Source organism: Anopheles moucheti, chromosome X (genome assembly GCF_943734755.1).
Source record: "Anopheles moucheti chromosome X, idAnoMoucSN_F20_07, whole genome shotgun sequence".
Classification (NCBI taxonomy): domain Eukaryota; kingdom Metazoa; phylum Arthropoda; class Insecta; order Diptera; family Culicidae; genus Anopheles; species Anopheles moucheti.
The window spans coordinates 14,278,140-14,298,024 of NC_069142.1; the positions used below are offsets into that span (position 1 = coordinate 14,278,140).

The window sequence follows — 19,885 nt, forward strand, 5'->3', positions numbered from 1 at the left end:
TCGCATGCGCCCGTAGTTCGTTTGCCGAACGAAACCCGAACCCGAAAACCGAACGACGGACGCGTTGTTTGTTGTACCGTGCTATATACACTGCCTGCCTGGCCAACCTAGCACAATTCAGTTCCAGAGATAGTTGAACGCACAGCACGGGCGGCACGGCGTGTGTGTCGTTCCGCACTTTGGAAGCATTTTTACTCGCGCAACCGCGCAAGACCGCGTACACCTGCACGTTCACTGTTCGGGCTTAGTTGGACAAACGATACCCAGGCGCCATCTAGACAACAGGAGGAATTGCAAAACAAACCCCTCTACCGCACGGTACCAGATGGTGGCACATCCGTTGTATCGCGACGGGTTTGGTGTGTGTGTGCGTGCGTATAATGCGTGACGTGGGAGTGTACCTGTAGTGCAAAATGCCGGAACCCATGGCGGTGATACTGGTGCCCGGCATCCTAGTGTCCGTTCCGTAAGCGTTCGCCTTAGTGCAGATCTTGTGGTGCTTCCTACTGGTGCAGGCAACTACACGCAACCGGGCGTGTCCGAAAACAGAAAACAAACCCCAGCCCGCACTGCGAATTCGTGAATCTTGCTGTCTTGTGTACGTTTCTGGGGGGTTTTGGGGATTTGTGTTGTATCGAAAGACGCCATCATGCTTCCGGTAGTGCTGCTCGCGATGGTGATCGCAGTGTCGTGCACTGCTGGTGAGGAGTTACGCTGCGAGCGCATCATGGTTGGCGCCTGTCAGAATCTAGTGTACGACATGACGATCGCATCCGCGCCAGAAACGGCGCTGCAGTACCTGTCGCCCGGCACACCAGCGGCAAATGCTGGTGCCAACTCCACCGCAACCGGTACCATCCGGACGTGGCTCGACGCGGAACGGCTGGTAAGTTGGAAATTGTGGCATACAGGGCATACAGATCTGCAATCAATCGGGCATTCAATCAACCGGAAACCTGTCGTCGTACAGCAATCACCTGCCGGATATTCCTGTACTATATATGAACTTTAGACATTGATCTTGTTCAGGTCAGAGTAGTGCAATTGGACTAGCAAGGGACCTTGATGATTCTACCATTGAGTTATTCTACTGTTTTGACTATTACCTTTGAAGATGACATACAAGTCTTCAGGTCAAATAGATGTTTTGAGTGTACCAAGTGAACTGAAGTTCACCTCAAAGTACTCCTTGTTACTTATTTGCCTTACAAATAGCAATACAAGTTTCGTGAAATAGTCCACAAATCCAAATGTCTGAATATCTTACCACCGGGATCTCCAGGAAGATCTGATAGTCTATCCACTCAACGAGCTGAGCTTTTTGATATCATTCTCACGACAAAACCTACACACGTCTAATACACACCGATAGTCGTCACTCTGGCGTCTTCTCTAGAACGTAGTACATTGTCTAATAGAGAAGTATGTTAGATATAGTAGTACTGTAGCTGTACATAAACCTATAAATTAAACCTACACCTGTCATGAACTGTCATATCCAATATCTGATATGTCCAATTATTGCAAAACCAGAAGATAATGCATTTGGAGGTGAGCACCTGGTTCCACTTCTTGGACCCATTAAAACCCACTCCGTTGAACCTCATCTCCCGCGCTAATGAACGAGATACGGAATGGTTAAAATGCACTGGTTAGCATAAGTAATTTCCCTCCTTTTGGCATTATCGTCGCGCTACCGTGTTTTTGATTATTCCTGTTTTTTTTTTAATATCTCAGCAATAAATGCATACAGCTGGCATAAAATGGCCCAATCGACACAAACCAATTAAAAAATCCTCTCGTCGTATGCAGACCGAAGGTTCTCCCGTGCAACGTTTGCGTATTGGTCCGTTTAACGATCGGTTGTGCGCGATCGTAACTGAATTGGTGGCGGTTTCACCGGCTTGATTGGGTCCACCGTAACCGTCGGTCCGATAATTAACACCCGACGATCAACGGCCGCAAACCCACGATGTCCACGCGCGCAAAACGAAAAGGATGGCTCAATCATGACGAGCAAAACTGATTCGCACTCTAATTAAATTATTTCTTAACTACCCCTGTCCGTACCAGGTGCGAGATACCTGTAGCGAACGGAATGCAAAAACTCAACATCCCGTGGGGATTTTACTGCCACTATTAAACTCATTTGCATCCCTCGCGGACGGCGGAACAGCGTGGATTTCGTGTGGCTTTAATTGCACGCGAAAGATTATGCGATTTTAAGTGCATCTACGGAGGGTGTGATTAAATTTTAATTGACGCTGTAGCATCGGAGATACAATGCCTTAATGCGATCCGCAGTACGACTTTACAGAAGCGACATAAGATAAATCATCTGCTTATATACCTGTTTCCGCTCCGGTACGGGAAGGGGTGAGGACCTACGCATAAACTGTTCTTTTACGAGTTGCAGTAAATGTAACTCCGATTCCAACCTGTTGTGGATCCTTCAAAGTGGATCAAGACATTTAATGACTTTAATGTGTACTGGATTCTATTATACCTGACTTAGAGGCTGAGCTGGTATGTATAAGAGGCGGTCTCATGATCTAGAGAGTGGGTTTGTCTAAAATACACAGAATTATTTGGATATTCTAATCTGGTCTAAATCTTATCACGGCAAATATTTACCTAGAGAAGTGGTAATATGTTGTGGAGAAAAAGTTATTCCTCTCTCTACTCTCTTTGAGGCTAGAACTATATAACGTTTAAAATCGCTCGAGTCTCCCGAGTGGATCGTTGCGCTAACGATCGAACCAAACGGATAAACCAATCGAAGAGCAGTTGATTACTGCTTTACTCTTACTCCAACGCTTGAGCAAATTCGGGGTTTTGCACAAATTCTTGTCGTATATCTAAGGCACCTAGTATTGGGTATCGCCCTCAAAGCACTCGACCGTTTACCGATCGAGTCCAATCGATCGCCAATAAATGTCCTGATCTCATCTCATCTGAACTATCTGTTTTACGAGGTATAGATTATTCCAATAAACCATTGCTTAGTGGAGAAGCTTTTCTTCGACGTCGTAGATCTTTGGCATGTGTTACAACAGTGTTTGGCATGTGACTTCCTTCCAACCGAGAGCGATACAAATGTCACTTTTTTGCAAGTATACTCCACTGAAAGACATTGCCTCTTTTTATGCCCAACACTTCACAATGGGTTATACTATCCCTCTGGACGTTGCGTTCTCACCAACCACTAGGTGACGCTACCTTCCGCCTATCTGCCATTTTGACGTTATTATTGTACAGCAGCTTTACGGATTTATTTGAGTTGCTTTGGTTTGTTTTTCCCCCTTTTTTGCCACTTCCCATTTGGTACACCTTGCGCTTTCCAGCAGTTGCTCTGGTAAATCTCCCCAGTGCCCCACCGCACTCACACAAACAAACCGACCATTCGCCATCACCTTCCGATTTTGGCTTTTTGCGTACACCCTTAAATAGTGCGGCTTCTTTTATCGGGCGTTCTCTTTCCTGCTCCGGGCGGCTGTCGGTTGGGCCTTGTGCACGCGCGGCAAAGATCAAACGGAATTATTAAAGTTCGTTAGGAGGCCGTTGTCGGCGAAGGTGTGTACGAGCACCTGAGATATGATTTTTACCCCTAACTCCCTACCCTTAGTTTTTCTCTCTCACTCTTACTCACTCTCTCTCTCTCTCTCACTCTCTCTCTCTCTCTCTCTCTACTTACAACATTTCCACACTGGATGCTCTAACCACTGGAATTGTCTGGGTGTATGTTGTGTGTGTGCAGACACGCGTTGGACCCAAATGTACGCCATCCATTGGTTCCGGTCATATGCCTAAATCTGTCCGTGCCGGGTGTTCCGATGAGCTCTTTTCTCTCTCTTTCTCCTTTTCTTCATGCCATTGTAAACATTCTTCACATCTCTCTATTGGGTTGAGTCCGGATCAATTGGTGCGTCTGTGTATGTGGGAGGTAGATCGTCAGTCTAAATCGTTCCGTCTTTCATCTTCACCATTGATCCGGCCGTTTGCGCTGTTGTGGCGGACCGAAGTTTGACCACTGATAGCAATGTTAATGCCGTTGTTTATTACCGCGCCTTTTTATTGTGCTGTGAATTCATAAAACCTAATTTTATGGTGGCGATTAAGCGTCCAAACGACGATATTAAATTCCATTTTACATACATCTCTCGCCCGATACATCCCGTCTGGGAGGAATTACGCGAGCCCTTGCGTATATCTTCGCGCTGTGGAACAATGGGTGCGTTTTACCACATTTCGCCGCCTAGTTTGTCGACAGCAATGCACTGAACACACGGTCTCTGACGGTATTGAACCGATCCGTACCTATATGGAACGCCATATTCACACATTCCTTCCCTTCTGTTGGATTGAAGCTTGGAAAGCAAAATGCAAGAAACTAAAACACATATGGCAATATCTCCCGGTCGGTCTACTCCCCTATTAATGCTGAGCAGCTTACGATGGAGCTGTGAAATTTCACAAGTTCCCTTTGTGATGCACGCTAAACGGCTTAAGAGTTGCGCTGGTGGGAGTAGGGGGGATGGGGGGGGAGGGTTGGTCTAGGGGGTAGGTTCCTTTATTTTTAAACTTTACTTTTGCTTGCTTGTTTGCTGGGTCCACATACTGGCCGAACGGGACCCGTTAGCACTTTGCTTCAGCAAACATCCTGCTTCATCTACCACAACGCTGGACAATCACCGAATAGACAACCACTGGCGAAGAAGCGAGCTTTGATCTTTCTTCATTACCGCGACTGGAAGACAAAAGGGTTTCGCGCTCTGGGCATGGGATTGCACCGAAGAAAATATTAGGAAAATTAGCACTAATAACCACTAACCTGTTACGGAGTTGTCGGTTAAGATCGTCATCCGGCAGGAGGTTGCATCCTTTTACCTCACTGTGCCGGGTGCCTGATTGATTCTAGACGTTCGGATGCGCGACGGAGTGGTCCGTGTTTGAGAACCCAAAACTGAACTATTTGAGATTTTGAGCAGTTTTCATAAGTAAATAACTTACTGATATTGACGAAATGATCTTCACAATTTGAGCAACTCTTCCCTCTGAACCTTTGTTAACTGCAGGTTGGCTTAAAACAGGATGGAGATTGCATTCAACAAGATAGTGAAGAATTCTACAAAGTAATGCGATTTTTCACACCTTCATCGAGGTTATATCCCGCCTTATGCATAACGCATCGTAGGCGCTGCAACCTGCAGGCCCATTCTTCTGCTAGAATAGTTTACTGGATAGCGAAAGATTTATTTACAACTACAGCATCTTTAGAAAAAATTAAGGTGTTTTGGTGGGATCATCCTGAGAGGTTGTGTATTATGAGCTGCACAGCTAATATACTGTAATTTCCGAATGACAATCCTTCATCAACTATTTAAACTAGAATTGCATTACGTCAGTGGTTCTGTTCGGTAAAATACACCAAACCCCATTGCTCGTGCGATAGTTTGGAGCTTGGGTGCGCTTAAATCTGTGCACCAACTGCGTTAAAAAAAGTCACGTTTCCTCCATACTATCAGCCCGTTTTTATGTCTCATTTCATATATTTCCACCGCCCCTACTCCAAGGGGGCACTTTTGCTATCTTATCATCGTCTCGACCCTGCCTCCTCCCCCCATCCACCGTGGCCTGCCTTCTGGTCAACCCCATCGGGCACCTCAGCGCAACCGATTGATTCTTCAAATTTATCGTTACTTTTTTTCGCACTCCGCGCATCTTCCCAACCCGTTCCGTCCAGACCCCATGCAGCATTCCTCCGGTTTCAGCTTTTTTTTATCTCAAACCTTCCCCTTTTCTTCCGATACCACTCGGTGTACTCAGGTACTTCACTAGGCATCAACCGCCAAACCGCACAGGTCGTCCACAATCCGTGCGCACTCAAAAACATTAAATGGTAGTTGAGTGAAATAAAAAAAAAAAACCAGGGCGGCACGGAAATGATGCCGACAAAAGCGGTACCCTGTTACCACCATCCCCCACCCCCGTTAAGGATGGGTGCCTCGGTGCGGGGGTGACACAATATTGGCAATAGATTTTACCCAATATTCGCGCTTTCCCACCATCTCTCCTGCCGTCGGGCCTGGGGAAGCATTCATTGATAGTGAATTTATTTATGCATTTACTCATCCCCTCAACCCCACCTTCCCTTACCCTACCCCCTCCTTGCAATTCGATCATACAGCCGGGCCCGTTTTTATCCTCTTCGGTTGGTCTTTTATTTCGATTCGGACCATTTTTTTATGTGACTTCTTCCCTTTCACATCCAGTTTGTTAAGATGCTGGGGCGACGATTGCGATATAATGTCTTTGGCACACGTTTGTTCAGTGAGTTGTCCCCCTCCCCATGGGTGTTGATAATTGATATTTCGTGACATCAAAAAGCGTACCGTGTTTTGGGGGTTTGAGTAGGTAAATGATATGCTCTCTTCTCTCTACCACAGGGTAATTATAAAATGGGGTGTCTGGAGGGTACTTTTATATGTTGATATCAGGAGAGATGTATTTTGCTAATATTCACCTAGAGAAATACAAATATGTCGTGGAAAAAGTTCTTCGTCTCTCTCTCTTGTTGTCGCTCGCTGTGAGGCTAGAACTATATACCGCTCAAATCGCTCGCATCTCCTGAGTAGATCATCGCGCTAACGATCGAACCAAACGGATAACCCAATCGAAGAGCAGTTAGTTAGTGCTTTTCTCTTACTCACACGCCTGAGCAAATTCGGGGTTTTGCACAAACTCCACTCGTGTATCTAAGGTATCTTGTATCTACTCGGGTATTGCCTTCAAAGCACTCGACCGTTCAGCGATCGGTGTCAAGCCAAATGGACAGCGGCTCATCTATAAATGTCCGTTTTGCTTTTGCGAAGAATGTATAAATCACAGCAGTAAAAAGATTGTGAAGGCTTAGGTAAACATAATAAAGTAACATTGAGATACAGTTGCCTTGGCGCCTCCCTTACTCACCCGCCAGTGATCCCCGGTTGTACTGGGTTTACAACCGCGGCCAGGCTCGTTGAAGCGAGTGGCAGTAAAAATATTTCTAGCGCAACCGATATCCTCCCCGTCGGTGGAGGTTTTGAATGTCCCCATTGCGAAAAGGGCTGCATTGTTGAGGGAAGTAAAGCAGGGAGTAAGAATTGTCGGCAAGGGTTGAACCCTCTTTCCTTAAGTGAAGAAGGGACGATGGATGAAATAATGGGGTGGGTGTTTGGGGGGTTGTTGCGGGAGCATTTTTGTAGCTCTCGAGAGAGTTGACGTGCAAAAATCGGCCGAATTGCATGAGGCAGCAACAAGAACAAAATGGGACATTTGCAGACGACAAGACCCTTCCATGATCCGTGACGCCAGCTAGAACAGCAGAAGAGCAGGAGAACACACACACATGTATACATATATATATATATACGGCCGATCGCCTTTTCAACCCCTTTTTCGACCCATTGCTGCGCTTTATAGCTCCGCAAAAAAGGGCGAAGAAAAAATAAAAAATAATCCCCAGCCATGGTTTCGAATCGGGCGGAAAGTACATCAAGGGAAAAAAATCCGCTTCCAACCGGCAGTTGTAGACGAGTGTACGACGAGAGAGAAAGAGAGATAGAAGGAAGGAGACAGAGAGCAAAAACCGTGCCAGAGTGTCGGTTTCGTTCTTTGATCTTTTGATGCTCCCCGGGCCCCAGAATGCCCTTACTCACGCTGCTCCCTTCACCCCCTACCCCGCACACACTCATTGCCTTGCCCATACGATCGCAAATTGCTTACCTTTTACCGGTCCCCCTGCGTCCATCCGTTCTTCGGGGCCGGTCCTTCCCCCCCTCTAAAAAAAAAAACCTAACCACAAAACCCGTTCAACTTATCCGTCCACTTTCCGGCCGATGCGATCGTTTCGTTTTTCTGCACTATGAGCCCGCATCATGTCCCGGGTCTGAAAAGTTGTTTGATTTTTTTTTTGTGTGGGGGTATTAAAATTATGTAAATTTATTGCGTTATAAATGAAGTGAAGGATTTAAAACATCAACAACCAGATGATCTTCCAACGGAAATTGAAAATAAAATTGGACACTTACGGCCATCGTGGGTTCCATTGCGATCCTTTTACGACTGGTCGCTCGCTGGTTAATGCGATTACAGTTAACTGCATTTAATTAATTTTATATATATTTTTTATTGTACCACGCGGACAACACGAAACTCTTGATTAGGTTCCATAGTACGACAATACTTTTAAGGAGTCCGCTTCGTATGGCTACCGTTTATTAGGCTGGCTGGTTAATCTAGTCTTGGTTTTTGCGCAAATAATTATCCAGTTTCGCATATCTTGATTTAATTTGTTTTCATTTTTTATCCTTCGTAACATTTCCAATCTGCATCTGCATAGCAGTTTTTTTTGTTGCTGTACTCCGTAATACGATCGTTCTAACAGTCAAACGTGGTTTGCGTGTTTTTTTGCGTTTTGCGTTTGTCTCCTCCATTACCTACGTACTGTACCTTGCGATGGGCCCGAAGAGGAATTGTTCCCACTTCGCGTCCACCTGTCCTAATGCAACGGGCCACTATTCTTTACCACGCGAACTGTCATGGGCTCCCTTTTCTTCCTACTTCTGCAACATTTCGACCCTCTTAAAACATTCCAGCTGGATACGTGCGTGGCTGTGTGTGTGTGTGTGCGCTTCTTTTAATGTTTCGCCTTTTGCTCCAACGTGCTTGCGTTTGTGGATTGCTTTTTTTTTGTTGCTGTTGTTATGTTGCCTTGTCTCTTCCATCTTCCACTACTGCTCGCATTTCGAACCCGGGTCGCATTATTCCTCCCCTGTTTCTCCTGTTAACCGTGTGCGTCGCCTGCGCCTTCTTGTCACGTTTAGCATCCACCGAAAGATGCTTTTTAACATTACGGGGGTTGTTCGCGTCCATTACAAAGTGCTCGGAGGCTGGAGTTTTGAGCCAAAAAGCGCGAGTGAGAGAGGAAAACAAAAAAGGCAAATCCGCAATAAAAAAAAACAACCCAGTATGAAAATGAGGGAATGCACACAAACGGTGAGGTGTGTATTGCAGGAAGGCGGAAAACTTGGAGAGAACAAACCGATCTCGACCGAATGTCGAAGATGATGCAGTAGCGCGACCCGAGTAGTGCGGTAATAATGATAATGTTGTTCTCCGTTTTGCCTTTTCATTTTTATCCCTGCGGTGAAATAGGGGTTGGATCCAGCTACAGGCGCTGTGCGGCGGTTACGGGTAGGGGTTGGTGTGTAGGATTTTTTTTGTGTTGGGTTTTCTTTCGTTTCGTTGCGCGGCAGACACAAGTCGAATGGGAAGAAAATGTTTCACATTTTAACCGCGGTGCAGTTTGCTTGTAATCCGTGGTTTGTTTTGGTGACTACAATCGATGCAGTTTCTGTTAGATGCTAGCCGTTGCTTTGCGGTTTTTTATTACAATTTTATAAATAATTTTTATTTTTTACGAAGCTTTGTACTAGTTGACAATAGCTGCCTTTTTTCGATAAATATTGATAATTTTTTATATAAATTATTTTATTTCTGACATAAATTTACTTAGGATATATAACTTTTAACAGTCCCATAGTGCTGTGCTATCCATACAGCTTATCAGAAGGCTTGTGAGTTCATATCGATTATGAACCGTCCTGTCTGTAGCATCTTCAATAAGACCGATAAAAGCCAAACAAATACAGGGTTTCTCTTACATGTTTTTTGTTTTTATTTCGACAACTCTTCAACACTCCTGTGGACATCAAAGAATAACAAACAAATTAAAGAAACCCACAACTAATTAAAGTCACAACTAATTGGTACAAATTTTGGAATGTTCTGACAAACAGTTGAATCCAACAAACGCTCAATAAGAACTTAAATCGAACGAATTCCGTTCGAGATCGCAACAACACATGCACAATGTTATCTACGCGACCAATTATGAAACTTTACAATAATTAACTTTTTCCTTCCTGTAGCCAGCAACTGGAAATTAGCTGGAAATAGCTCTCCTCCAGAAGATGCACCACACCGCGATACAGCAAAAAGTGCACCGCGGTGCATCTGGGCCCCGTGTGCCATTCCCATTTCCCCATTGAGGGGGGTTTTATTTATTTTTTAATTCGGAAAATTCGAAAACGACCGAATGGCAGGCGCTGCTCTCGTTCCTTTATCGCGCGCATTTATGTGATTGTGTTTTTATTCGTCCCCATCAAAATTACATTTTAAATGACTTTTTGGGTAAAGCGTTCCACTGGGACGCAAGCAACACCGCGGGATCCCGATCCTTTATATGTTGCTTTATTGAAACCTCGCTTCCCTTTAACGGATAGGAGCAGAAAAGATCAAAGCAGATCAAACCGCCGATCCGTGGGTCGATCGTCAATCCTGCCGGGTGCATTGATGTGCACCCCCTCCCCAACCCCACGTTGGACGGGCCGGTATTTGCACATTTTCAGGCGATTTAATTTAGCCAACGAATTTCGGCGTACCTTCCGCTAATTATCCGATTGCGCTGGATGCGTACGGACGAGTCTGTGGCGACGTGATATGGTGAAGCATCAACCCGCCTCAATGTGCTTGTCATTCGCGTTTCGATGTCCAAGAAATTAAAAGCCAACAAAAAAAGGAATCAAAAGCAGGAAAGAAAAACAAATCATTCCAAAGCGGTACGTTTCGTCCGACCCGTTCGGGCGTGGATTGTTTGTGTTTACGCGAACGTTTGCTGGCGTAGCGGGGCTTGAAAGAAGAACTACTCAACCGGTCAAATTGAACAGAGACCGGTTGGATGGTAGGAAAAACTCGAAACGAGAACACGTAGCGACAGACAAATAAACAGCACACTTACACACACACAAACACACATTTTGGTGGATTTTCTTTTTCATCTCCGAAGTGTGCCAGAGATGCATCGGGTTTCCGCCGTGTTCGTGCCTGCGCAGCATAATCTTATGTGGCACAGAAATCATTTCTGCTGATTGAACTCAGAAACAGATGATGAAACACTGCAAGCGCGTTGCCAGAACACTAATGTTAATAAGAAAAAAATGAAACCCTTGTAAGATCCTATGCCGCGCATGAGTGTCGGAAAGTGGTCTGCTGGAAAATATGCCGGTGTCTGAGTGCATTACCTGATACTGGTGGCAATTCCTAACAAATCGCTGGATTAATAAACCAGTGATTCTTTATACTTCCAGAGTTCTGAAGTACTCTGAGACATATCTCTGCAGATTGATCATAATGAAGCAATAATACTTTAAGATGTACTCTCGACTATTAGAATCTTCCAGGGTTCTGCAGCATTCTGAGTCATCTCTCGGTAGATCAATCACACCCAAACCAAAATACATCAAGATGTGCTCTCGATTATTAGATGCCTTCAGGACACTCTGAGACATACCTCATTAAATCTATCGCTCGCAAATCTAAACAGACGAAGATGTACTCTCGATTATTAGGTTCTTCCAGGGCACTCTGAAACATATCTCAGTAGATCGATCGTACCGAAACCTACAATACCTGAATATATACCCCAGACTACGGGTTATTACTATCTGGCATACGAAACCTCTTCTATGTTCTTATTTGGGAAGGTAGGATGTCACAAAATTGCTGTTTTGTTACGAAAATCTGGTCTAAACCAAGTCTCCAACCCCAGAACTAGACTATCTATACGTTTCCAGCAATTCAAGTAAGGCATAACATTCGAAGGTGTTTTGCCTGTCCAAGGTAGTCTTATAGCCTCAGATCACTGCTCAGCAAGACTAACCAACCCCGCACACCGAATGCTACTTGTTCTTCAGCACACAGATACAATTCTTACCATTGAAAAACCAGGTTCTTTTATACCTACTCTTCGCTTGTTGTTGATATCTTTAAAAAAAAGAGTCCCATTTAAAGCAAAAAAAAACGAAACTCCAAAAGCCGGCAGTTGGCTTCTACTCCTGTACGGAGCCGAACGAACGGATGGAGCAGCATCCAAATTTGGAAAGAAGAGCTCTTGAATGGGGGGAGGGGGCTGGGAGCAGGAGTACGTGAAGTTGAGGAAGGTTTGATAGGGAATGTGGGAGAGGGTGTATAGTGGCGGCGCTAGCTCGACCGGTTAGATTAGAGAGAGTGCTTTTCGAGGTTCCTGCGGCGATGTGCGTCAGATAAGCGAAGAAGTGCCGCCCCGAGCTCGCCCGGCGTATTGAAGAGCCCCAGTTTTTTGTTTTTTTTTTTTGAAGCGTAAGTGCTCCGTGTGCTGCGTGAACGAAGGAAGCAGAAAGACCCAACACAATCCCCACCACCACTGGCAACACATGCGGGATGCGCATTGATTCACGATCGAATTAATTTGTGTGTCGAATAGTGCGCTCCGCGAACGCTGCTTTCGGGATTGCGTTCCTTGGCTCGGTTTCCTGCCCTCTCCCTACTGCTTCCTGGGGTTCTTCTACACCCGCACAAAGCGTTTAAGATCACGCTGTCTCCCTCGTCGATATTTAATCCCCATGCCCGGCTGCGTATCCCAAAACATCAAAGCGTTTCGTTTCGTCGTCGCAAACGGTGTAGGAATGATCCGGATTTTCATGCCAGCCGCGAGCCGCTCGATCGGTTTTGTTGTTGTTTTTTGGCGAGCGTTCCGTTTGGATAACGCAGTCTGCGAGTGAAACAGGCTGAAGCGCAATGAAGCGTCAAAATGTCAGCGCAACTTTGCATGAAGCGTAATGTGTTTCGGTGATGTTGAAGTCGAAACCATCCACACACAGATGCTCCCTTGTGGACCTTTTTTTTCATAGACATTTGGAGAATTGGAACGTTAGACGTCGTTCGCCACGTTCAGGATTGTACACCCCTTCCGGGTGGCGACCATCGAAGACGGGTGATGGGGGTGGGGGGGGGGGGGGGGGAACGCCACGGTATGTTAAGTGGAAACGTACTCCTTTCGATGATCATTTCATCTACCGGCCCTTCTCCGCGCTGTATGACAAGGACGGCATTCCCGTGTGGCGATATGGTCGAGTCCCAAACGGAAACAGGTATTGAAAAGATGAGAGAAACCGCGAACGCAACCGGCTAATGGAAAAGCATACTCTTGCTGATAAGATTATTTCACGTGCGCGTCTGTCTGCGTTTGTGTGGTTGCGCTGTGGTCTGGCTTCCAATGCAGACAAACGCACATCGGGACCGGACGTTCCTCTGGGGGTCGTCGAGCATTCCTGCTACGAGTTTAACATCAGGAACAAAGTGGACACGTTGCAGCACGAACTTCAACCGAACCTTAATTACCGCCCTGCGCGGTAGCATTAGGTATAAAAAGGGTATGACTAAGGTGACGTCTTCTTGGGGAAATATAGACAAACCGTCATTACACGACCCATTGCAAAAGATGCATTATATTATGGCCGATAATCAATGTTTGATGATATTTTTCATAAGGAGCCGTAACAAACTATTTCTAACACGTCATACAATATGGCAGCTCTTAAAAAAAATCAAACTTTAAGATGTACAGTGGAAGACACGCATAGGAGTCCTAATTTAGCGTATATAACAACCCCTTGATGTCTTCCAGGGTAATATTCTTGAGAGATTCCTCAAAGATTGACTTTAAAGTTGTAAAGTCCCTTTGACCTAACACACAACCGTTGTGGAATTATGCGATATAGAAAGATACGTAGTTCTGCATCAATGCAAATCAAAACACCCAAATCTTCTGGTTCTTATGCTCTCCACCAATGTGTCCTAGCCTAAAAGATGCGGCGCAAATGGGTGGTGCCCCCCATCAAGACATGGTGGAGGAGCACCGAGAAATCTCGGTAACTCCCCTCCCCAAACATCAAAACGCATTGATTCCTGCACAACAACCAAAAAAAAACAGCTCCCCAATCCAGATTCTTCAGCTAATCTTAAACCCGCCCGAATGGTTGATGGAAATTTTTCGGGGTAGCTATTGTATTAATTGTTTTTGTACGCCATTCTTGCCGCCCCGTAGAAGTCATCACCGTCCGATCCGTCAAGGTTCGGAAGTGCCTTATCCCGGCGTGGAGCTTCATCTTGCTCATTATTAAGCTTGTTTTTTCCCCCTTGCTCGTTTATATCACCCGGGACTTTGGGCGGCGTAGCACTCGACTGATCGGAATTTAATGAACCCCACCGAGCAGAGAAGCGCTCCGATAAGGACCGCTTGGGAATTCTGGACGTAGCAAATGCCGGGGGAAGGAAAGACAAAGGCGAAGCAGACGAATAACTATTGATTAAAAGAGTTGAAAGGCAAAGAACAAAAAAAATCCTCCAAACCTCATCGAAAAGCAATCGAAAAGAAAGGCCTTTGAAAAGGACCGCAAGGATGCGAGACTGTGGCAAAACCCCGCACTGTAAGAGTGCGGGACAGGTGAGCCGGGAAGAACCGGCGTGAATCGAGGCACGAGAATGGGGCAATGGAGCGAAAGGCAAAAATCTGTTTTTTTTTTCGTGTCCCGAACTCCCGGCCGATGCTTCAATGCCAGCTCAACAAGCAAGGGGAGGAAAAAAGCCTCAGCTTCGAACAAAACCCAAGGCAAAGCAGAGACGGTGAAAAAGTATCAAATGGGTGGAAGCGATGTAAGATCATTATTTTATCTCTTTCATCTTTCCCTGCGGGGCCATTCCACGGCAGCGATCGGACGGGTGGTAAAGATAAAACGGGGGATGACCGAGCGCACCCTCGGGGGTGGAGAAGCCGAAACGGGCACGGGTACACGTTGGAAAGTCTAACTGCGAACGGAACAGAACGGCACTCGAAAAAGGAGAACGAACGAAAAAAAAAAAACCACACATACACACAGCAGAATGATCGTACCCCGGGACTGGACGGGAAACCGGTTGCAGAACCGATCGTAAAGCCGCCGGTTGGTGTTATAATAATTGAACTTAATAGACCATCATCTCATCATCATTACACCGCGATCAGACATCTAAAAGGAAGGCATGAGCCATGACGACGACGTCCACGATCAAGACGATACGAAGCGCGGTGGGCAAGGAAAGGGGGCAAGGAGCGGTGAAGGTGGAGCACGCTGTGCTCCAGGGTAGGGCGGAACAAATTGACACCGGCGATGCTCGCCTCGGAACCGTGAAGATCTCGAAGACACCACGGGGTCGTACGAATAGCAGCGCACGGGCGAGCCGAGTCCAACATTGACGAAGTTGACGTGCGAGTTCCAGCAACTTCAACAACAAATTTCGGACGTTGGTGCTGTGTGCAATGGCAGCATTTGTACGTATCCAGATCGTTTCAAGCCATCCGCACGCTCGCATCACTGGAAAAGGATGAGTTGTGCTTTCGCCGCCATGGCATGTCCTGCGACGGTTCTGGAAAGCTGAGCAATTCTTGGCCAGAATCACCGTGTTTTAAAAGCCTTTTTTTCCCCCCCGGGTGAGTTGGCAGTTTGCAGGTTGAATGGTTTAAATTCTTTCGTCTAATCGGGAAGCTTAGTCAAAGTACGATAAGCACCGTGCGCCGAACCGCACACGAGGAGAGACAAATCTTAATATTGGAGTCATTTTTTGGTTGTTTCACTACTACTCCTCCTCCTCCATCCAAAATGCTACACGGCTCCAAAACGTGACAGGTTTTCCGTCGAGAAAATCCTTCCCCGCTCATATACCTGTATGTATATCTAAATGCTTAAAATTCTACTCCACTCTTCGGTTTGTGCCCAGCCCAGAGACAAGGGTGATGATGGCAGAATGGTTGCAGTACTCGGGTGAGAGGAGAACACGGGAATGGATGGAACAAGATGAAAGAACTGTGCCGCCGCCGCGGTGCCGCAACAGCGCACAGCCATCATCATCCGTGCAGCGGGTGAGGAGACCTGTGTATACGGCTGGCGCAGAAGCAATAGGAAGCGCACAGAGCGTCCCGCAACAGTGATTCCACCGCCGCAATTCCATTTTGCCGTCCATAGCCGGGGCGAGAGCTGAGCATTAAGGCATGGCTTCTACGGCGCAGGCGACCATAGTCTGGTGCGATCTGGGGACGGTTGGTGGGTCTTTGGGTATGCTGGGGGCAGGGTGTAATAGCATTATTATAATACATCATTCTCCACCATTCGCTAAAGCGCACATTAAGCAGGGAAGGCAACAATTGCGCGATACCTTCTGGTACCGTGAAACCAGACAGCCGTGTGTAGATCGGGTCCGTTTTATGCCGTGCCCACCAATGGCTTACGCGCACGTCCCTGCAACCGATGACGCTAATCATTTAGACCAACGTTGACATTAGCGCTCGGGCCTACCTAAGGGGTCAGAAACGGTTGTCCAGCGTGCCTGCAGAGTGAATTGAGCCATCGTTTCTTTTGTTCCAATAACTGAACGAACTCGCAAATTCAAGGGACATGTTCTGCCGTCTATTCGTCTTCACAACAACAACAACAAAAAACAGATGTAATGCGCACTAGACGTAATGTTGTTTGCTCATACATTCCAGATCTTTATAGAATCTCAAGCTCTCAAAAGCAACAAGAGTTCTTTTGCCATTAACTTCAAATTTAGAACTCTGAACCCCGTCATCAGTCGCTTGCTCTGCAAGCCAAATGGTCACACTACTTTACAGGACATTGAAGTCTTCTGATGTGTAGACCTAAAAGATCCTAAAAGATCTTCCTTCTCTAGATTACTCGATAGCATTATTTAAAAATTGACATAAATTCTTGTTTGCTAGTCCTATCCTACGAATGCGATGTTTTAATTATGAAGAATACAAATTGAACTCACCTCTGTTTTCCGTTTTTCTGCATCCTTTCAGATCACCTCACTGCGGCCAGTAATAGATTCAGGCTGCTCAAAACAGGCATTGTTTCTCTTCTGCTCCTCACTGTTTCCACTGTGCTCACTGACCGCACCGCGTCCCGTACACCCGTGCCGCTCGCTATGTGAGCAAGTGCGCAAGGATTGCTTTAGCGAACTACCGCACAGCAAGCTTTGGCCAGTTTATCTAGATTGTCGTGCACTACCCCAGCCGGAAAAGCACGAACTCTGCATGCAGGTAGGTTCGGTTTGTTGTGTATGTCGTTTGGCAGCCAAAAAAGTGTTGCTTACTTATCGTACGGCCTTTCTGCTTACAGGTGCCGTCCGATGCGACGGGAAGTATCAAACACCGTACCGGTCATACCGTGACCAGCTACCATCTACCGGTGACAACGGGCGGAGGGACCGTTTCTCCACCACCAATCATTACCCATGACAGTGTCGAGTCCGTCGTGAAGGGTTGGTCCATCTCGAACCCAACCTCACTGTTACAGCATGCGGGTGCGACGTCCGGCACTGGCGGAGTCATCCATTCGTCGGTTTCCGTTGGTGCATCGCAAGGACAGAGAGTCGTGGACGGTGCGACCTGGTCGGACCGGATCCACTCGCTACAGTTGCCGAGCTTGGCTGTGCCCGGTGTCACTGCGTCGGAAGGTGCCGGTTCGTCCCGCAGTCCCTGCCCGGCCAACTACAGCCTCGAGTACGATCGGTGCGTACCGAGATGCGGGCCAACGATCGATGCCCTGTACAGCCAGCGCCAGAAAGAGCTGGTAGAGCTGTGGACACTCGTCCTGTCGGCGGTTTGCTTCATCTTTACGCTTACCTCGCTCGTCTCGTTCTGGGCAAAGGCGTCCAAGCTGGAGTACCCGGACCGGCCGATCCTGTTCATGACGCTTTGCTACAACCTTTTGGGACTGTGCTACCTGGAACGTACCATACTGCACAGCCCGCGTCGGCTGGAGGCGGCCGTTGAGTTTATGCTGCTGGATGCACCCGGGCCGGTAGCGACCGGTACGACCACTACCAGCGCAACCCGGTCCGACTGCTCCATCACATCCCAGTGCCTGGCGTACTACATTCTCAAGCACTATCTGCTGCTGAGTGCCAGCACCTGGTGGCTAATCTTTGGCCTCTGCTGGTACCTGAGCACCGCCAAACAGTGGTCCTGCGAGGCGCTCGAACGCAAGTCGGGGTTGTTTCACGTGCTGGCCTGGGTTGTACCGTTTGCCGCACCGATCGGTGCACTGCTCCGTGGCCACATACAGCGTTTCGAGCTAACCGGGTTCTGTACGGCACGTGGGTTTACGGAGTTGCCGGTGCTGCTGATGCTACTGCTCGGTACCGCACTCGTTAGCTGTGCGCTGGCCGCACTTGCCCGGCTTCGGCTCTGCTGGAATCAGCGGGCACCACACCTGGGGCGGGTGTTTGGCCGTGTGCTGATGTTTGCTGTGTGCTATCTACTACCCGCCCTATCGGCGACAATCTGCATGATGTTGGAGCGCGTCGATCACGAACTCGAACCGTGTCCCGCGGGCGAAGCCGGCGACGGTTGTGTGGCCCAGCGGCCACCGTACTTTTCCCTGCTGCCGACCGTCTTACGGCTAGCGTTAACGCTGCTCGGCGGTGGGTTTGTCGGTGTTTGGCTGTGGTCCCGCCAACCGTCCGATGCGGACGTGAATGCGGCAAAGAAAAGCACACAACCGCCCTGCTACAGTACATCCGATCTGATGCTGCTCAAGGGTGGTTCCAAACCGGGACGGCCGCTGGACGAGTGTGGTGCACTTACTGGGACCGGCGGTGTCCGGCGTGCTGATGGTCGCTCAGCGCCGGACGATGGTAGCGTCGTGTTGCGGGACGGACAGCTGATTGCCAGCCGGTACAAAGATACAACCGATCGACGACAAACCAACCGAGGTGCGTCACGAAGCGCCACCAGCAGCAGCCCTTATCGTAACCGGGCGGAGAAGTTAAAGGGGAAAACTTCACAGAAAGTTTGCTACACCTATCGTCCCTGTACCGGCGTATTGTCCGAGCACGGTGTTGCGCTACGTCCACCCACCGAATCGGTCGGTACGATCCGTTCGGATCTTGGTCAACGATCGCCGTACGCTGGCGGTGGGACAACTGCGAACGGTGGTTACGTACCGGTCCGTGTACATCGCAGCCTCCGAGCCGTCCCGATGTCGATGATCACGCGTATTTAAATCCGGTTGCCATCGTATGACGCGCCTGCATTGGTAGAAACCGGAATCTGAAGGATTCCGTTTGTGAAAAGCTTTAACTAGTTTGTACGTAACCGTTACACCGCGTATGTGTTAAATCTCGATTTAGTTCTAGCGTTAGGTATTTGCTTATTTATCATACTATTAGTTCCCGTGATACCCGTACCGGTTGGGGCCGTGTGCTAATCGTTCAGTTGCAAACACACAACGCACGAGTGACGTTGTGTCTAATAGGAACCGAACACTGCTCTACCGCAGACGGGAGCTTATATGTGTAGGAGTTGAAATATCCATCATTGCCACTGTACTGATCCTAGACGGGAGTATTGTAGGAATACTTGCGCTAACTTTGAATAGCTGCTGTGTATACAGTTTGGTTGACAGGTGTACAGAGTTCACCCAAGCATTCGAAGATTCTTCGAAGGCTACAATAGCTTAGATTTAGGCAATACATAATGTCTTATACGATTACGACACTTGCTGACACTTCATGCTAACAAGCTAAATTGTCTTCTATTCAAAATCCATTCATTTTCCAACGTTTGTATATAGCATAACGCATTCGTCTAATGGAAAGTGACTAATCCTCAATCATCAATGCGTAAACGTAATGAATGTTCGTTTTGGAACACAAAAAACACATAATTATATGTATACAAATTATTTAAGAAGCGAGCAACATTTTCCATTAAGGTTTGGACAAATATTTCGATGGTTCTCTTGGAAAGCGAGCCGCGATGTTTAACACATGCAGTTAGAAATCGTTACTATGTTAGTGGCAGAAAGCACCTAAAATGGATGTAACCTTAAAATTAAGTCCGAGACTGAATAAATCAATAATATGTACAGCGATAAATGGATTGTTCACATTTTATGTTCGGCTAATGAACTCCGAGATAGGG

At 47.2% G+C, this 19,885-nt stretch overlaps 1 protein-coding gene across 1 annotated transcript; it reads left to right on the top strand.

Annotated features, from left to right (window-relative positions):
• The first annotated feature begins 622 nt into the window (after positions 1–622).
• On the top strand, positions 623–19,798 carry LOC128307029 (frizzled-3). The gene is made up of 3 exons (XM_053044739.1): positions 623–886; positions 16,760–16,999; positions 17,079–19,798. Exons 1-3 carry the CDS (start codon positions 650–652, stop codon positions 18,963–18,965), a joined length of 2,364 nt encoding a protein of 787 aa, XP_052900699.1. The 5' UTR covers positions 623–649; the 3' UTR covers positions 18,966–19,798.
• Positions 19,799–19,885: the final 87 nt, after the last annotated feature.